Source organism: Salmo trutta, chromosome 6, assembly GCF_901001165.1.
Source record: "Salmo trutta chromosome 6, fSalTru1.1, whole genome shotgun sequence".
Lineage (NCBI taxonomy): Eukaryota > Metazoa > Chordata > Actinopteri > Salmoniformes > Salmonidae > Salmo > Salmo trutta.
Genome location: NC_042962.1, coordinates 15346345 through 15359777, shown reverse-complemented (window position 1 = coordinate 15359777; position 13433 = coordinate 15346345). Strand labels below are relative to the sequence as shown.

General features: G+C 42.3%; 1 protein-coding gene across 21 annotated transcripts in view; it reads left to right on the top strand.

Moving 5' to 3' along the window:
- The window catches only part of LOC115195527 (LIM zinc-binding domain-containing Nebulette), a 107453-nt gene that overhangs the window by 46191 nt on the left and 47829 nt on the right, over positions 1-13433 (top strand). For 12 of the 21 annotated variants that reach the window (XM_029755458.1, XM_029755446.1, XM_029755457.1 and 9 more), the window contains exons 1-12: positions 6364-6961; positions 7090-7164; positions 8789-8857; positions 9158-9259; positions 9976-10086; positions 10397-10507; positions 10696-10806; positions 11179-11289; positions 11690-11797; positions 12030-12140; positions 12574-12684; positions 13081-13188. The exons of 2 other annotated variants lie outside the window; for them this stretch is intronic. In XM_029755458.1, the coding sequence (XP_029611318.1) occupies positions 6497-6961; positions 7090-7164; positions 8789-8857; positions 9158-9259; positions 9976-10086; positions 10397-10507; positions 10696-10806; positions 11179-11289; positions 11690-11797; positions 12030-12140; positions 12574-12684; positions 13081-13188 (1593 nt within the window). In that variant the 5' untranslated portion in view covers positions 6364-6496. Of the gene's footprint in view, positions 1-6361; positions 6962-7089; positions 7165-8788; positions 8858-9157; positions 9260-9975; positions 10087-10396; positions 10508-10695; positions 10807-11178; positions 11290-11689; positions 11798-12029; positions 12141-12573; positions 12685-13080; positions 13189-13433 lie in introns of those variants that run through there. 7 more of the 21 variants (XM_029755459.1, XM_029755452.1, XM_029755442.1 and 4 more) reach the window with 5 other exon arrangements.

The following is a 13433-nucleotide window of genomic DNA, read 5'->3' as shown; positions in this document are numbered from 1 at the left end:
CCCACTGCTCCAAAACCGACATAAAAAAGCCAGACTACAGTTTGCAACTGCACTTGGGGACAAAGATCGTACTTTTTGTAGAAATGTCCTCTGGTCTGATGAAACAAAAATAGAACTGTTTGGCCTTAACGACCATCGTTATGTTTGGAGGAAAAAGGGGGAGGCTTGCAAGACAAAGAACACCATCTCAACTGTTAAGCAGCGGAGTGGCAGCATCATGTTTTCAGGGTGCTTTGCTGCAAGAGGGACTGGTGCACTTCACAAAATAGATGGCATCATGAGGATGGAAAATTATGTGGATATATTGAAGGAACATCTCAAGACATCAGTCAGGAAGTTAAAGCTTGGTTGAAAATGGGTCTTCCAAATGGATAATGACCCCAAGCATACTTCCAATGTTGTGTCAAAATGGCTTAAGGACAACAAAGTCATGGTATTGGAGTGGCTATCACAAAGCCCTGACCTCAATCCCATAGAAAATTTGTGGGCAGAACTGAAAAAGCATGTGCGAGCAAGGAGGCTTACCAACCTGACTCAGTTACACCAGCTCTGTCAGGAGGAATGGGCCACAATTCACCCAACGTATTGTGGGAAGCTTGTGGAAGGTTACCTGAAAAGTTTGACCCAAGTTAAACAATTTAAAGGCAATGCTACCAAATACTAATTGATTGTATGTAAACTTCTGACCCACTGGGAATGTGATGAATGAAATAAAAGCTGAAAGAAATAATTATTTCTGCTATTATTCTGACATTTCACATTCTTAAAATAAAGTGGTGATCCTAACTGACCTAAGACAGACCTAAGAATTTTTACTCTGATTAAATGTCAGGAATTGTGAAAAACTGAGTTTAAATGTATTTGACTAAAGTGTATGTAAACTTCTGACTTCAACTGCACACGGACATGCAGTAGCTGTTTTGAATGATCCTTAATTTGAACATTACTGGATAGAAATCCCTTTTGTGTTGCGGTGATTATGGGACTCATTTTCCTTTTAATCTAACCAGAAAATACATTTTTATTTGGGATTTGTTGTTTATGTTAATGCTGTCCATAGGAGGGGTGCTAGTCCCACTCTAAAGGCTGTCCCATCCCTGTTTCCCCCCTCTGTGATCTCCGTGGCCAATCTAAAGCATTCCTTAGCCCTTACTCTCCTGATACCCCCAGCAACTGTGTTGCACTGTGGCATTTAGAACTTGTGCCCCTTCTAAAAGAGTAGGATTACCTGTTATATTTTCTCATTTAACCTTTATTTAACTAGGCAAGTCAGTTAAGAACAAATTATTATTTACAATGACAGCCTAGGAACAGTGGGTTAACAACCGATTTTTACCTTGTCAGCTCGGGGATTCGATCTAGTCCAACGCTCTACTAGTCCAACGCTCTAACCACTAGGCTACCTGCCACCCCACCTGTGTGAATACAGGATGAGTAAATTATGAATAAATACATTTTAGCTATTGTCATGTTAAGAAACAAACATAAGGTGACTTACTGTAAATCAAGGATTTTAGTTTTCATACTGCATCCCCAATTTACTGCTAACGGACCGAGGCAGTGGAGTTACAATCAATACTTTATAAATAGTGCTGACGTGATGTGTCAAAAGCACAGGCTTTTGTGGCTCTGGTGTAAAATGTGACTAAATGGAAAGTAGCGATAGTGTTCACACGAGGTGAAGTGCAGCAGTGACCACATGATTGGCCCTCAGGGATCTTTGTTTTGCATTTTTCTGCAAGCGATGTTGACAGAGCTTCAAAGGAGACAATGATGGGTCGAAACTTTTACATTTTATCTCTCGATTTTGGCTGTTTGGTTCCCCTTTGAAATGGTTGAGTGAACTTAGCGGCCAGATGGCTGCCCTATTAAGCCAGCATCTGACACCCTGCTAAAAAAACTAGTACAAATAATTTTGGCTCATGCCACCCTGTTCATGCTACTGTATGGACGGGCCTGTTCATGCTACTGCATGGACGGGCCTGTTCCTGCTACTGCATGGACGGGCCTGTTCCTGCTACTGCATGGACGGGCCTGTTCATGTTACTGTATGGACGGGCCTGTTCATGCTACTGTATGGACGTGCCTGTTCATGCTACTGTATGGACGTGCCTGTTCATGCTACTGTATGGACGGGCCTGTTCATGCTACTGCATGGACGGGCCTGTTCATGCTACTTACTGTATGGACGGGCCTGTTCATGCTACTGTATGGACGGGCGCACTATTCTTGCAGCCCAAACCTCACTCCACAATGTAAAGTCCAAACCTGAGGTTTTGTTTTCTTCCAAATATTTTGAGCATTTTAATTAAGCCTGCCTGGAGTGCCAGATGGTAGGGGGTTGCACATTTGGGACCATTCCATTGATTCCAGCTCAATCTGGCCAAGCTAAAGTGTTTAAAAGAAAACAAATACAGATTGAACCCAGTTCTCGTGCAACATCATTGTCTTCAAAAATTACCCTCTAAAGAGCAGTGCATATTGTGGACCACATTACTGAAGCCTCACTACCTCCAGCATATAATCTGCCATAGCGACCTGCAGTGCTATTTAGGCGAGAAGCCTAATGAATGACTTTCACAGTCAATGTGGTGCTCATCTATCTCGGGAATGTCGTGTGTCACAGGAGAACCCAACCAGAGACCTACAAGGCTTCTCCTCTCCAAACCTAAAGGACTGCTAAGATGTTATTTGCTCCATAGTACTACAATTCAATGAACTCTAATTGATTGACACTAATTGATGGTTGAATTGCTACAGTCCACACCCTTGGCTTCCCTGGGCCGTATGAATAACTCTGTCAGCGATGGAGAAGGGTTTAGGTCACTGACAGTACTCTCAACTGTAAATTAATATTGATGAGCTGGCAATATCATCCCAGTTTACCTTTGCTGGTAGTCGTGGCAGAATTGTAAAAGTATGTTTCTATTAGATTAGACAGTGGCCAGGGATGACACATGGCTGTCAGTGATTATGTTTTCCACTGTAATAGCCTCGACTGTGTTGAGTACCCCAAAACATGCACATTTTTTGCTGTTTCCTAGACTCTAGACTGTACTGATTGCAGAGTAGAAGGGTGGGTGGTAATGAGGGTGATGACTGATTTCAGTCAGAAAAGCTTAACCCTTCACAGTATCCTATAAATTGACAATAAAACCCTCTTCCTGGGGGTTTATTATGAATCCCCATTAGTTCCTGCCAAGCAGCTACTCTTCCTGAGGTCCAAACACATTAAGGCACTTACATTACATATAAAACAGTACATCATATAACATTATTACACCATGACATGTTTAAAATACAAATGTATAATACCACCACACAACAATTTTACTAATAGCCCTTGCATGCTCTACAAACAATGTTGAATTGTTTTGTCCTTTTTGTGTCTTCAAAATCCCTAACAATTTTTTCCCCTAACACATTTATGCAGAAGTAAACACATTGGTTTCAGTTCCTCTCAGGTAAACCAGAGAAAGAGAAGTACTGTATAGCAAGCCTGAAATTCACATATTCATCTACACAGCGAAACAAGTATTATACAACTCAGGGGTGTCAAACATACGGCCCGCGGGTGGTTTGAGCTAAAAGGTGAGGGCTCTATTGTGTTGAGGCTGATAAAAGGTGAGGGCTCTGCTACCACAGCTCTGCTCAGTGCCTTTGAGATAAGAGCCCAGGCACATGACCACATGCAGGAAGAATAGGGCCTTCTTTAACTGACTGCCCATGGACGACCTCTCTGCTAATAGGGAGTGCAGACATGTTGCTAGAGCTATTGACTGGCACACTGCGGTTCTACAGGATCTAGTTTTGAAACACAGGCATTCTTCAGATTAGAATGTCAATGTGTTATATTTATTTGCCATCTCTTTGACGTTTCTGTGTAATTTCAATGGATAGAAGCCAGGGCATTGAGAGCAGTGTGAAACAACTTGATTTCTTTGTCTTTTAGAGAACTGTAATTTACTGTATGCTGACAACTTTGCACCTGCAAGTGAATTTCCTTATATTCCATCTTGGCAGGATACATAATAACAACAAGTGCTGCTTGTTGCAACATGAGTCACTGGGCCAAATTGACTTTCCTCACTGTAGACTCACTGGTATCAAGATTTGGTTCCAAATGGGTCTGTCATCCAGTTAAAGCTATCTAGCTTTCTTTGTGCCATACAAACCCTATTCCACTACATATAATAAGAGGAGAAAACCTCCCACAGGATTGGTGCCTAAAGCCCTACAGTGAGGGAAAAAAGTATTTGATCCCCTGCTGAATTTGTACGTTTGCCCACGGACAAAGAAATGATCAGTCTATAATTTTAATGGTAGGTTTATTTGAACAGTGAGAGACAGAACAACAACAAAAAAATCCAGAAAAACGCATGTCAAAAATATTATAAATTAGTTTGCATTTTAATGAGGGAAATACGTATTCGACCCCTCTGCAAAACATGACTTAGTACTTGGTGGCAAAACCCTTGTTGGCAATCAGAGGTCAGACGTTTCTTGTAGTTGGCCACCAGGTTTGCACACATCTCAGGAGGGATTTTGTCCCACTCCTCTTTGCAGATCTTCTCTAAGTCATTAAGGTTTCGAGGCTGACGTTTGACAACTCGAACCTTCAGCTCCCTCCACAGATTTTCTATGGGATTAAGGTCTGGAGACTGGCTAAGCCACTCCAGGACCTTAATGTGCTTCTTCTTGAGCCACTCCTTTGTTGCCTTGGCCGTGTGTTTTGGGTCATTGTCATGCTGGAATACCCATCCACGACCCATTTTCAATGCCCTGACTGAGGGAAGGATGTTCTCGCCCCAAGATTTGATGGTACATGGCCCCATCCATCGTCCCTTTGATGCGGTGAAGTTGTCCTGTCCCCTTAGCAGAAAAACACCCCCAAAGCATAATGTTTCCACCTCCATGTTTGACGGTGGAGATGGTGTTCTTGGGGTCATAGGCAGCATTCCTCCTCCTCCAAACACAGCGAGTTGAGTTGATGCCAAAGAGCTCCATTTTGGTCTCATCTGACCACAACACTTTCACCCAGTTGTCCTCTGAATCATTCAGATGTTCATTGGCAAACTTCAGACGGGCATGTATATGTGCTTACTTGAGCAGGGGGACCTTGCGGGCGCTGCAGGATTTCAGTCCTTCACGGCGTAGGGTGTTACCAATTGTTTTCTTGGTGACTATGGTCCCAGCTGCCTTGAGATCATTGACAAGATCCTCCCGTGTAGTTCTGGGCTGATTTCTCACCGTTCTCATGATCATTGCAACTCCACGAGGTGAGATCTTGCATGGAGCCCCAGGCCGAGGGAGATTGACAGTTCTTTTGTGTTTCTTCCATTTGCGAATAATCGCACCAACTGTTGTCACCTTCTCACCAAGCTGCTTGGCGATGGTCTTGTAGCCCATTCCAGTCTTGTGTAGGTCTACAATCTTGTCCCTGACATCCTTGGAGAGCTCTTTGGTCTTGGCCATGGTGGAGAGTTTGGAATCTGATTGATTGATTGCTTCTGTGGACAGGTGTCTTTTATACAGGTAACAAGCTGAGATTAGGAGCACTCCCTTTAAGAGCACTCCCTTCAGCTCGTTACCTGTATAGAAGACACCTGGGAGCCAGAAATCTTTCTGATTGAGAGGGGGTCAAATACTTATTTCCCTCATTAAAATGCAAATCAATTTATAACATTTTTGACATGCGTTTTTCTGGCTTTTTTTGTTGTTATTCTGTCTCTCACTGTTCAAATAAACCTACCACTAAAATTATAGACTGATAATTTCTTTGTCAGTGGGCAAACATACAAAATCAGCAGGGGATCAAATACTTTTTTCCCCTCACTGTATATTTAGGGGTCAATTATGGTAATAGTCAGGTCTAAATTAGGGATATTGAATGTTAATGCCAATTAATTGTGTCCTGCATCCAATCAGCTTGTTTGGAGACTGAGTGGGAGGATGGGAGAGTGTAAAGCGCTCTGGTAATATTATTCTCATGCCAACTCCTCCATATCTGCTTTATTGGCCTCAACTTTGCACTCCCCTCCACTGGTCACTTCATTCTGTCATGGTTACCCTTAAGGTCAGGCCAGTGAAGGTTTTTTGTAAGGTTGAAGGTTAAGGAGGGTGTTGCCTTTTTGGACTTGCACTTGTTATCTCAAATAACTAAAATACTTTGGTTATTAGAGGACATGTCTGGATTGGGACATTCCATTCAGTGTGCGACACCTTTCCTGAACCTCCTCACCCTCCCACCCTTAAGACTGGCCCTCTGATTCACATGTACGGCATTACCATTGATAACGCCCTAAGTGGGGTCTAAATCGGGAAAGTGGTGATGATAAGGAGTACCCAACATAGAGTCGAGAGGGAGAGTTGAGCCAGAAAACGAAATCCTTCCAGAACAGCGTTTTGACTCTTAGGCTGGCCACATTTACATTACCTGCCTCAAAACCATCTATTTTGTGTGTTTTACTGTTTTCTTTACCCAGAAGTCACCTCAATGGAAGAAACGTCAGAGGAAACGGGCAGCTTGATGGAAGAAACATCGGAAAAAGCTCTCACCTCGATGGAAGGAACATTGGAGGAAACAGTCACCTTGATGGAAGAAAAGGTCACCTTGATGGATGAAACGTCGAAGGAAACGGTCACCTTGATGGAAGAAACGGTCACCTTGATGGATGGAACGTCAGAAGAAACGGTCACCTTGATGGATGGAACATCGGAGGAAACGGTCACCTTGATGGAAGGAACGGTCACCTTGATAGATGGAACGGTCACCTTGATGGCGGGAACGTTGGAGGAAACGGTCACCTTGATGGAAGGAATGTCAGAGGAAACCGTGTCGAGAGAAGCAGTGGTGGGCAAGCGTGCTACAGGACGAGTCACCTGGATGGAAGAATCATCGGAGGAAACGGTGCTGGGAGAAGCAGCGGTGGACGAGCATGGCACAGAAGGGGCAGTCGAGGTGAGAATGCCAGTTGGCATTGCCCTGGCCTGTGTCTTTCTGATGACCTTGGCACAGACTGGCACGCTTTTCTAAAGCTGCGGGGGGATTTATACCTACTGTAGCTATGTGCTTTGTTCTCCTATCAGGCCTTGACTGCTAAGCCCGTCTTGCGCAGACCCAGTGTGCATGTCGCCAGGAGGTGCAGTGTTCTAGCAAGTGACGTAAGTAGGATTCATCCTCTGTGTTCTCTAATACAGCCTGTTGTAATTGTGCGAAGTTGTGGCAGGATTCACTGCAGTGTCCAGTAATGGGTGATAGCCACCTGTAAAGGATTTGGAGGAAAGCCCTTGAGGGATTTAGTCATGCCTACACCACAGCACCACAGATGAAGAGGCTTGTTGGGATAATTAATCTGGACTGAAATGAGAGGGTGGACCCTTTTTTGTGCTCAACACCCCTAGGAGATAGAGATTACTATGGAAGCTAAGCTCAAAGAGAGGTGAGTCTGGCGTCTGAAGGTGTCCTAAAATAGTACTTCTATTACTAGACAGGAAAGGCACATGGGAACCAAACAAGCCTAGAAATGTATAGATTAGATCAGAACTCCCTCCCTCTGCTCCAACTCAGAAGATAACTTTAATTTTGAGTAACCATGGTGTTACGATCCCTCAAATGAAATTAGTTCTTTATGGCTTTCAAAAGGGAGGAAGTACAGTTTGTGCTGCCTGCCCATTAGATAAGAAGCCATATCTAGTAAAGAAGAACGTAGCAACTATTTTGGATTTCAGCTGCTTATCATTCAGAAGCCCCCGCCATTTTTCCTCTGGTCATATGGAGAGAAAAAAGTGAGGGCGGGATGACTGGTTAGAGAGGTTTGCGATTGGCCATTTGAATGTTTCCTTGTTGTCCATCAACATAATAAACCAATTATTTTGCACCATGAAGCTGCATAATTACTTATTCACCATCTGTGATGTAGAATAATTCCGACATGTCTCAAAGTGCTCTCTAATTATGACACCCACCACTTAGTGGAGATAAAACTTTTAGCAACTGCTGGCCATACAATTTCACACGAGCGGAGAAGCACTCTGGCTATTTGAATACTTTTGGCAGGAAAAATAAATTGTTGAAACATGATTACAGGACATAAATAATTGACATTCTGACACTACAGTATATTACTTCCGCGTAGTTTTATTATATTTCGTGTTCTCTTTTCCTCTCTCTTCAGTGTCTGAGTCCCCTAGTTGAATAAATGGAAAGACCATCTCTATCCCCCCCTGTTCTGGAGATGTAGAAGATTTTTTTTGCCTGACTTTTTTCTGGTAAAATGTAGAAGGTCAAATATATGCCCCCATTGTAATGCCATGCTAGTGGTTGGTACAGTGTCCAAATGGAAAAGCATTGATAAGCAGTATCAGCCAGAGGAACAATTGTCTAGCTGAGCTTTTGTCTGCTTCATGCTGTAGCTACAATAGACACTGTAACACAACCGGTACAGTCAGACAACGTGCCAAGCAGACCCATACACTTAAGTTACTGTATTCATTAGTAATGAGCTCTTAGTGCACGGCCACCCATATAAAGTGCCTTATTAGTTTATTAGCTTCCAACTGGCTCATTCATCCACTCTCCTCTCCCTTGTAACTATTCCCCAGGTCGTTGCTGTAAATGAGAATGTGTTCTCAGTCAATTTACCTGGTAAAATAAATGTGTCATTACCTAATTACTGTAGCTTGCAATAAGCTTATTTTCAACCATTATGAGGCCCAACATATCAGCTGTCATCCTACAGGTTTTAACCCTTTGCAGACTGTAACTATGTGCTTTGACTCCTGTCAGGCCTCGGCTGCTAAGCCCGTCTTGCCCGAACCCGGTTTTGCCAGGAGATGCAGTGTTCTGGCAAGTGACGTAAGTAGGATTCATCCTCTTTGTTCTTTAATACAGCATGTTGTTTTTGTGGGAGGATGTGGCAGGATTGGCTCAGTGTCCAGTAATGGGGTGTAGCCACCTGTAAAGGTTTTGGAGGAAAAGCAGCCTGTGTAGATAACGATATGCTGAAAACGGTATGCTTTGTATCGACCTGTATTTTACTGTTTGTCATGACCATGTTATTAAAATAATAAAGTTGTCCTTCAAATATTGTGGGTGGTGGTGGGCCTAAGAAAGACAAAAGAACAAAACATAACCCTGCTACCTGCTACCCTGTAGGTGAAGTACAAGGAGGGTTATGAGAAATCCAAGGCCCAGAACCTCTTCATCCCCGATGTAGAGTTTCAGCATTCCAAGAACATCAACGCTTTCATCTCTGAGGTGAGTTGTGTGTTGCTGACGTCATTCTCTGTCTCTCTCGCTCTCCCCTATCTCGCTCTCTCTCTCCCTCTCCCCTGTCCTTGGCACCTTGGCAAACCACAGAGACACAACACATTCCTCAGCACTGAGCTTTGTCATTCCAGTCACAGTGTCTGTCAGCCCTGTGATAGAAAGGTACTGTTTTGGTGCTCTGCTTGTGGATAGACTGTCCTGTCGATTGTCAACAGGCCCTAGTTGCACTTTTAAAGTGCATTCCGCTCCTGTCAACACACACATTCATAACACACATATGCGCACCTACACACATACATTATGCACATAAGCAGACGAACAAGACGAACAGTTGACTGAATAAAACTCACATCAATATTCAACACGGATGCTTCACCTGAAGCTCTCACAAGCTTAATAGATTCAGATAATGTGACCTTTCACTGTGAAAAAGGCTTGGCTGGTCTTTTAAACATGTGTGTCGATAGAAGCAAAGTAATTTTTTTTACGTATGGCCCAACATCCTAAAAGCATAAAAACAGTAGTGCATCCTTTCCTCTGGTTATTTCCTTATAATTTTAAGTAGTTTTTCTCATAAGCACTTTGTCATTTTAGGCTATCTTCATAAACTATGACACAGGTATGTTTTGCGTTTGTGCATTTGTCTTAGCATGGATGCTAGTAGGGATTATTTGTATTGTCTTTCCATCTCTGTTATGTTTTAGACCAAGTACAAGGAGGAAGGAAAGTTGGAAACAGCCATGTGTCTCTACTCAGTGCTTCCAGAAACAATGGCGACCCAACACGCCAGAGAGGCCTCCGAGCTACAGAGTGAGGTAGTGACATCACGCCAAACCTCCTTGTTATTTCAGCCTCTCTGACTTAGCTACACAGAAGCCTTATAGAGTGTAATTGCTTGGCTGCATATGTCCAGCCTGATCATCTTGAGCTTGAAGTCACCCTTCACAGTAATTCTGAAACGGGTTGTTATTGTAAAAGATAATGTGTGCTCGAATACTTACCTGGCTTAAGGTTGAATACGTTCAGTCGATAAATATGTTAAATGCCACTGAAACACTTTGGCATCAGATAAATAACAAGGATTACAGGAGATATTAATACAATACTAACTTGGTCTTTTTCCAGATCAAGTACAAAGGGAATGTGAAGACAGAGATATCCACTTCCCTCTACTCACTGCTCCCGGAGACCCTTGAGACTCAGTTTGCGAAGGAGCATTCGGACATACTGAGTGAGGTGAGAGCTTTTCCCACTTCCGACACCATTTGGTAAAATTGAGAATGAACGACATTCAAATCGGATATCATCCACTTGAGTGGCTGACGCATCAACCACAGTGGCAAGAAAATTCATTCACTTAGCACTGGTCTCACAATATGCCTAGGAATGGCAGCGTTTTTGGAATGTGCTTGTTTCTTTTCCAGAGCAAGTACAGAGAGGAGGGGAAAAGGGAGATCTCCAGCAGCCTGTACTCCCTGCTTCCAGACACCACTGAGATGCAGCTCTCTAAAACAGTGAAAGAGTTCCAGAGTGAGGTAATACCACCCTCCTCTTCCTCCGCTTCCTCTTCTCATCATGAGGAGGAAAGATTTAATGACCGTACGGTAGCTTTAGTGTTACGCACATGGGGTCACTGTATTAACATTCTTTAATATTCTCCCTTTACTGATTGGCCAACCCGAGATGGCCAGTGGTGAAGACTTCCGGGTACCTAGCCTCCATGGTCTGATGGGCAATGAACTCAGTCTACTTCCCAGTCAGACTATGTTAGCTACCGCTCAAATCCCATGACCCCAGGCATGATCAATATACCACTGTCAGTATTAAACACAGCCTAGAGTGGTGAGACCAGAATACAATGAGTCAAGCAGTAAAAAGCAACTGACGCTATTTCTCTTGTGTTGCAGAACAAGTACAGGGAGGCAGGGAAGAGAAGGCTGTCTACCTCCATGTATTCCCTGCTACCAGAGACCATGGAGATTCAACACGCCAAAGAGGCTTCTCTGCTACAGAGTGAGGTATTCTAACTTCAGTCCACTTCACTTCATTGGCCTTATTCAGGAACGTGTCTTAAGTGTGAAGACAATCATCATTTATAATCAACATTTACAGACAACATGGACATTGATGACGACACAAGGTCACACCAACAGCCATAGACAACAGTGAAAGTGTGAGGCGAGGGGAGGCGTGTTACTGTGTAGGATCATTCCTAGTGCGTCCGCACCTTTGAAAAGAATGGAATTAAAGGCACTATCCCTTTAAAAAGTGTGTTTAGTGTGATACCCGCCTAAATCCAAGACGGTCACTGCCCTCTACTCAGTACATTTGAAAGAAAATGTGCCAACTGTTGAAGTGTTGAGCCTGAATTCAATTAGAACGTTGTCATTAGTTGCTGTTCTCTGTCTTCCTTTTCAGATGAAATACAAAGAGTTAAGCAAAGGTACTCCGTCCTCCCTCTACTCTCTACTCCCAGAGACCACAGAGATCCAGTTTGCCAGAGAAATGACAGAAATGCAGAGCGAGGTGTGTATTCATTTGTAAAGTCAGGGAAGCATTTACTGCAACTATAGTCTCAGCTATTTCAAGGTTTAGAACACCCCCAAAATAAAAGTTTGTGAGATGTTTTGTGTACCTCAGAAGTGGTCTAATGTTAAGCTCAGCCTCAGTCAATATTACATGTTGTGCAGATTGAAGCTTGCTTATTGTCTATGCCTGGGTTTAATGAATTGAGTATTTTTGCATTGTCATCCTTCAGAACAAATACAAAGAAAGTGGCAAAAGGAATTCCTCCAGTTGCATTTACTCTCAACTAGCAGAGACCCCTGAGACCCATTTTGCTAAAGCTGTGTCAGAACTCCAGAGTGAGGTATGGACATCAACAACACAAAAATCAAAGCCAAATGTCAGGTAACACTTTACTTGAACATAAGGACGTCATAACCCATACATATCATAAGAAATGACATAAGCCTTTCATAATTGTATATGTCAAAAAGGGTATAATAAAAAAATATCAACTTGCGGTTGTTGGCATTTGACGTCGGCGTTTATGAAATACTTATATACTTGTGGTAGGTGTGTTATGAAAGCCTTATGTAAGCCCATTTCAATTGTCCAATTGTTTTTCATTGTATAATTTTTTTTCATTGTATAAAGTCTTTCTAGCTTGTCCTTAGATGTCTGTTATTGTTTTCGTGTCAGATAAAGTACAAGAAGGCAGTCAAGAAGGGAGTTTCAAGTTTTCTCTAGTTCTCATTTGAGGTAACCAATGTTTTCATGTGATGTTTCCTTTATTTCAGCTAAAGTACAGGGAAGGACTGAAAAAGGACACCTCCCCCAGTTTTTATTCTACGCTGCCCGAAACAATTGAGACTAATTTTGCGAAACGACAATCAGCAATGCGAAGTGAGGTAAAGAATATGTCTGTGTGTATATGCTGTATGAATACACAGGGAGTACAATGTGCATTCTCACAGAATGACTACATAAAAAAGGGAAGGTTCTTTAAAAAAAGAATTGCACTGAAAAGAATCTCAGATAAATCATGAATCATTTAATTCAATCTATCACGTATTGTAATTTGTGAATCAGCGCTTGGAAATGTTTCATGTGGCCTCTTCATTATCCAATTTATCAACAACAACAAAAACAGGAGGAGTATATTTCTTGATGATTCACAAGGATTTGTAGCACTTTGTGGCATCGGCTGATGTAAAAAGGGATTTATAAATAAATGTTATTGATTTATCTTCCAATCTTTTTAAATTCAATCATGTTGACTCAAATCATTTTCCACCATTTTGTAGAAAAAGTATAAAGAGGACAGGAAGGAGAACTCCTTTAGCCTCTACTCTCTGCTCCCGGAGACACCAGAGACCCAGTTTGCAAAAGAGGTCTCCGACTTACAGAGCGAGGTAATTTCACAGCACAGAAGGCCTATGACTCATAGATATGAGTCAATGAATGATTAGAAGAATTTAGGGTAAAACTTCATAATACCTTTCATGAATAAGCCATTGTAAATGCTTATACATAATTATGCTTATTCATTGTACATGTTTTACAAATAATGAAATTCTTATTTATAGTTTATAAATACTTAAATGTTAAGTCATTAAAGTTATTAGAAAGTATTACAGAAATGTATCATGAACTTCAG